Source organism: Halyomorpha halys, unplaced genomic scaffold (assembly GCF_000696795.3).
Source record: "Halyomorpha halys isolate HHAL.00 unplaced genomic scaffold, Hhal_1.1 Scaffold229.1, whole genome shotgun sequence".
Classification (NCBI taxonomy): domain Eukaryota; kingdom Metazoa; phylum Arthropoda; class Insecta; order Hemiptera; family Pentatomidae; genus Halyomorpha; species Halyomorpha halys.
The window spans coordinates 140,678-145,621 of NW_027111154.1; the positions used below are offsets into that span (position 1 = coordinate 140,678).

The following is a 4,944-nucleotide window of genomic DNA, read 5'->3' on the forward strand; positions in this document are numbered from 1 at the left end:
TAAAGAGTAGGGTTCCTCAATATCCCTGAGATATTCTTTCTATGTTCATGAGAACATTTAGTATGTTTCCTCAATTTCAATTGAACCAGTTGCTCTGAGATAAAAGTGATATTTATTTTTTTTAAAATACAAGTTGATATTTATATATTAAGATTTATTGTTTTCCTTTTGAAACATTTAGAGTTAAAAGCTTGGGATGAACTGTTTTTGAATAATTAAAGTAAAATAAAATAAAAAAATTGTAAAATTGAGATTGATGGTGTTTTATTTATTCTAGTCATTTTTGAGTTCCTGATTGATTGTTTTTTTACAGCCTAAATTGCAAGCCAAAATATTTGTTTACCAAATTGTATTGCACTAGTGCAGCAGTTCACCAAATTCTATTGCACTAGTGCAGCAGTTCACCAAATTCTATTGCACTAGTGCAGCAGTTCACAAACTGTTTTCCCTGTCTAAAGCACCCTTCTAGCTGGAAAAGAATTCACTATACCCTGGTTGGGCTTAAAAAAATTTGTAGGTTAGGTTCCCTTGTAAAAAAAAGTATGGCACAACTATCCTTAGAGTGAGGAGAAGGTGGTCAGGGATGTGGTCAGCAAAGATAGACAAATAGACAAAACTTATTTATTTGTGCCGATGTTTCTATCTGAATTTCGTTCCTTCATCAGGGCTGAAAAACAAAACGAGATAGTAACCTTAATTCAGAAAAAACAAAAAGAAAATAATGACAAACAAGGTTAGAAATATTCATAACAATTAAGTAAGTAGATAGTAGTTGATACTAATAGAAGAGAAAATATAATATTGCATAGGTAGCCATTATAAAAAATAAATGATTAAAAAAGTTATTAAAAACAGATAGTGCTCATGTAAATAAAGGAATAAACATAATGAAAGGTACGGAAGAAAATGTAAACTATGTGAAGTAATGAATTAATTAACATAATGAGATATATGTAAGTAGTGATTAAAGAGTCAATATAATGAAATGTATGAAAGAAAATTATATATATGATACAATTGGCAAGAAAGAAAACGGAATATATGTTACACTGGATAAAATATACACAGTTATATAGATGAGTAAAAAATAATAAGCTAAAATAAATATATAATGTCCAGAAAAGTGAATAAGAAAGGAACTAGTGAAGAGACGTATGGGAGTGGGGTGAAACAAAACAATTTTTAAAAATACAGAAATTACTGAATCGGGCAGAGTTGCCGTCTAGAGTGAGTGCAGACTATCTCATTCAGGAGATAGCGGGCATACAATAGTCTTAGAGTGGTTGAATATGTGCCAAGTAAATACTGGACTGTATATATTGGGCATAAAATAAACTTAGAGTGGTTGAATATGTGTAAAGTAAATACTGGACTGTATATATTGCACATAAAATATCCTTAAGAGTGGTTGAATATGTGCAAAGTAAATACTGGACTGTATATTTGCTATATTAATTTTCTATATTTTGAGATAGTAACATTCGCTTTTGAGAACCACTGCACTGTTGACTCAACTAACTGTAAATCTTTACTTATTTCTAAGCTTGTCTACTTTTTCTATATTTTGAGAAAGTAACATTCACTTTTGGGAACCTCTGCACTGTTGGCTCAACTAACTGTAAATCTTTACTTATGTCTAAACTTGTATACTTTTTTTTTTTTTTACTTTTACTAATTAGGTGTTCAGAATAAATCCTTAAACTTATAATCACTCTCTCCCTCTTTGTTTTACAAATTTTTTTTTTTCTATTTGGAGTCCCAATTTTTTGAAACTCAGCTTTATTACTCATCTACATCAAAAGGAAAACCAGCACTATTGTACATCTGCAGCATAAAGGGAACCACTGTTAGTAATTTTGAGGAACAATGAACCATAAGTAGTTGAGGACACTTCCAGGACATACGAACCTTGAGTCTGCATCAGCACCGCTTTGATTCTGGTCTTGGTGGATTGATTTTTATTTCATAATGGCCCCATGAAATGAAAACTATAGACGTTAGAATAGATTGATAACCTGCAGGGTATATGGGATAGATGTAAGCAATGGCCTAGTAGGGAGCAAACGAAAAAGAAAGACATGTAAACGAGGCTGTGGTAGCCGAGTATGTTAGAATTTTAACACTCATCAATTTTTATAATACTGTTAATAACATCAATTTTAAATTGATTTGACACGAAAAAAATTCAGTAAGGATACAAAAATAATGATAATTTTGAACAAACACAATTACAATTACAGACTAAACACTGTGGTAAAACACTAATATATTAAGTTACATAACTGCAAGGACTAACCCAGGCTTGTAATGAGATGTTTTGGCCTCAACCTCTACGAACCTGCACAATCAAGGACTTTTACAATCTGAGGGGCAGAAAAGTAAATTTGTTTTAATGAATGAAATTCATTATTTATTTATTCATTTGTTTTCATGAATGAAATTCATTATTTATCACAATAACTTTAGCTAATAGTGAAATAGGCAGATATAATTAAATATTTCAAATGTGTTTGAGGTGTGAACATCAATTTTACTTAATAAACAATAATTGGTATTGCTACCCCAGCACATAGAACTTTTTTATTTATTGTTATTTTCCATATAAAGTAATTGCCTTCGTCGTTAATTGGCTGATAAAATTTTAGCTTTTATTAAATGATACTCAAAAGATTTCTGTTCTTTTTAACTTTTGTTTTATTGGAAATAAAATAGTATATTCTTGGAAATTATGACATTTTTAAATTGTTAGATTTTTTCATCTTTTGAAGTTGTTACTTTAATTTTTAGGATTTTCCGGAAAACATGGCAACCCATCGGGATAACAAGCAGTATATCAAATGGAACTTGGAAAACACCGCTGTCATCCTCCAGTCTCACTTCCAGCACGAGCATATAGTCGTAGTTCGGCCGTCGAGGTGAGCCACAATGATTGCAATTATTTAAGAGATAGCCCCTTGTTGTTTGTAGAGAACTTACTCTTTGTCTTTTTCAATCAGATTAGCTTCCCATAAGCTTGCAACGTTTATGGAGTTTCTTTCACCAGATCAGGAGCAAAGAAGGTAAATTCATTATTTTCGCTTATTCGGAGAAATTATTCCAGTCATTAACATATAAAAATGCACATTATTTGTTATATTTTTCATACCACTACCGATGAAATAAAATTATATTTTTATGATGGTAAAATTACTTAGTAACGGTGGTGGATATGTAATGAAGATTTTATTATGAATGGAAATTGTCAAAGTATACTATCAAGTTTCACTGTCATAGTACACTGTCTTTTTCTTTATTAGTTTTCCATCTTATCGTTAGAAAATTAAATAATATGTTGTGATATGTCCATGATATGGTTAATGTTTATATCTTGTCTAACTTAAAACTCAACTTAAATTATTATTGGGATGTAGATGCAAAAACCAGTTTAATTTCGAGTGTAACTTGTTGTGATGGATAAAAGAGATAAATGCTGATCTTATCGTTTTGTTTATCTTTAGGATCTAACCAGCATAATTCAGGAAACTAATTAGGATGATTAGTTTATTTCCTTGACCGTTGCAAATCATTTACGTGGTACACTTTCACACTTATAATCAGTTTGTTACACTTATTTCATTTTCAATATATTGTTTTACTGAATATATATATATATATAATAGATAGGACCAGTGGTGGTCAATAAAGGTATCAAAATAGTAAAAGAAAACTATTTATTGTTAGCCAACATTTGGCCCCTCTTTGCAGGGCTTTGTCAGGGATGATAAGAATGAAGTTCTGTTACTAACTAGATAAAATAAAATATATATATATATATTTCTTTTCTAGAGTTATGAGAATTAGTCATCGACTCCAGAACCTCTTCCAGTTCCTCTCCACTAATTTTAAAGTTCTAAACTTATAACGGAATGGGTTGTTTTCTTTGGAGGACTCTCTAACTTTTAAACAATTTTATATTAGTGATATTTCAGATCCAACTCGTCCTGAAGCTGTGAATTGCCAAAAACCTTATTAATTACAAATTTTTATATTTGTTGACAATTTGCTCTCAAATGGTGTGAAAAATCAAACAGATATAAAGAAAAAAATTGTTTGAGGATTCAATTTCCTCAAAAATAATTTGACTATCCTCTGCCAGTTAAGGATGCCTATTTTGACGATGATGCCTCACTTACGATGACTGGTTCTTAAGAGAAATCAAAATCTCAACCAGCTATGTTCCTTACATTTGTTTAATTTTCTAAACATTTTGCGCTCATATCATCCAAACCTTAAAAATATTTCTTTGGTTTTGGTGAATTATATCTTCATGACAGGTCAGATTAGAAAAGTCACCAATATAAAATCCTCTTCAAATTAGAGTTTCAATGATATCTTTCCAATGGAAATTTCTGAGTTAATTGTACTGGAGAAAGAATGGAGTAGGTTGCGAAGTCACTACCAAATTTAGTTGACAGTTCATACTTTAAATCATTGATGGTTTGCAATTCTAAATCCTGTAATTTTTATCCACTTTTTTCTACCTGGTCTCTATCGTATTAGTTGAAATATTGATCATAATTCTGTATTTTTAATAAGTTTACACATGAGGTATTCAATGTTATTTCGAAGTGCAATAGTCAAAGTAGAGGAAAGCAATGTCAAAACAATACTTGATAAAATTAGTCCTGGTTGGACTGCTGTGTAGTAGTCAGCTTCATTACCTATATTTTAAAAAAATATTGCCAGTGTTTAGTTTAATTGCAATCCAAATTCAAAATCCTTTTTTGGGGGGGGCAGTTCTAATCATAATAATCCCTCTTTCCCCCCCCCCCCCAAAGTCTAATTTTAAAAAATTTGCTATTATATAATTAGTCTTTGGTTTTTTTTACTTACAATGGGTCAGTTTTATATTAGTTACTGTCGTTCAGTAAGTAATCAAGTTGCTATTTGATTAGGCATAACTTT

General features: G+C 30.5%; 1 protein-coding gene across 2 annotated transcripts in view; it reads left to right on the top strand.

Moving 5' to 3' along the window:
• The first annotated feature begins 2,756 nt into the window (after window positions 1-2,756).
• The window catches only part of LOC106679888 (mitochondrial protein C2orf69 homolog), a 20,652-nt gene continuing 18,464 nt past the window's right edge, over window positions 2,757-4,944 (top strand). The window contains exons 1-2 of one of the 2 annotated variants that reach the window (XM_067049238.1): window positions 2,757-2,915; window positions 2,997-3,059. In XM_067049238.1, coding sequence (XP_066905339.1) covers window positions 2,803-2,915; window positions 2,997-3,059 — 176 coding nt within the window. In that variant the 5' untranslated portion in view covers window positions 2,757-2,802. The remainder of the gene's footprint in view (window positions 2,916-2,996; window positions 3,060-4,944) is intronic. The other variant, XM_067049239.1, reaches the window with a different exon arrangement.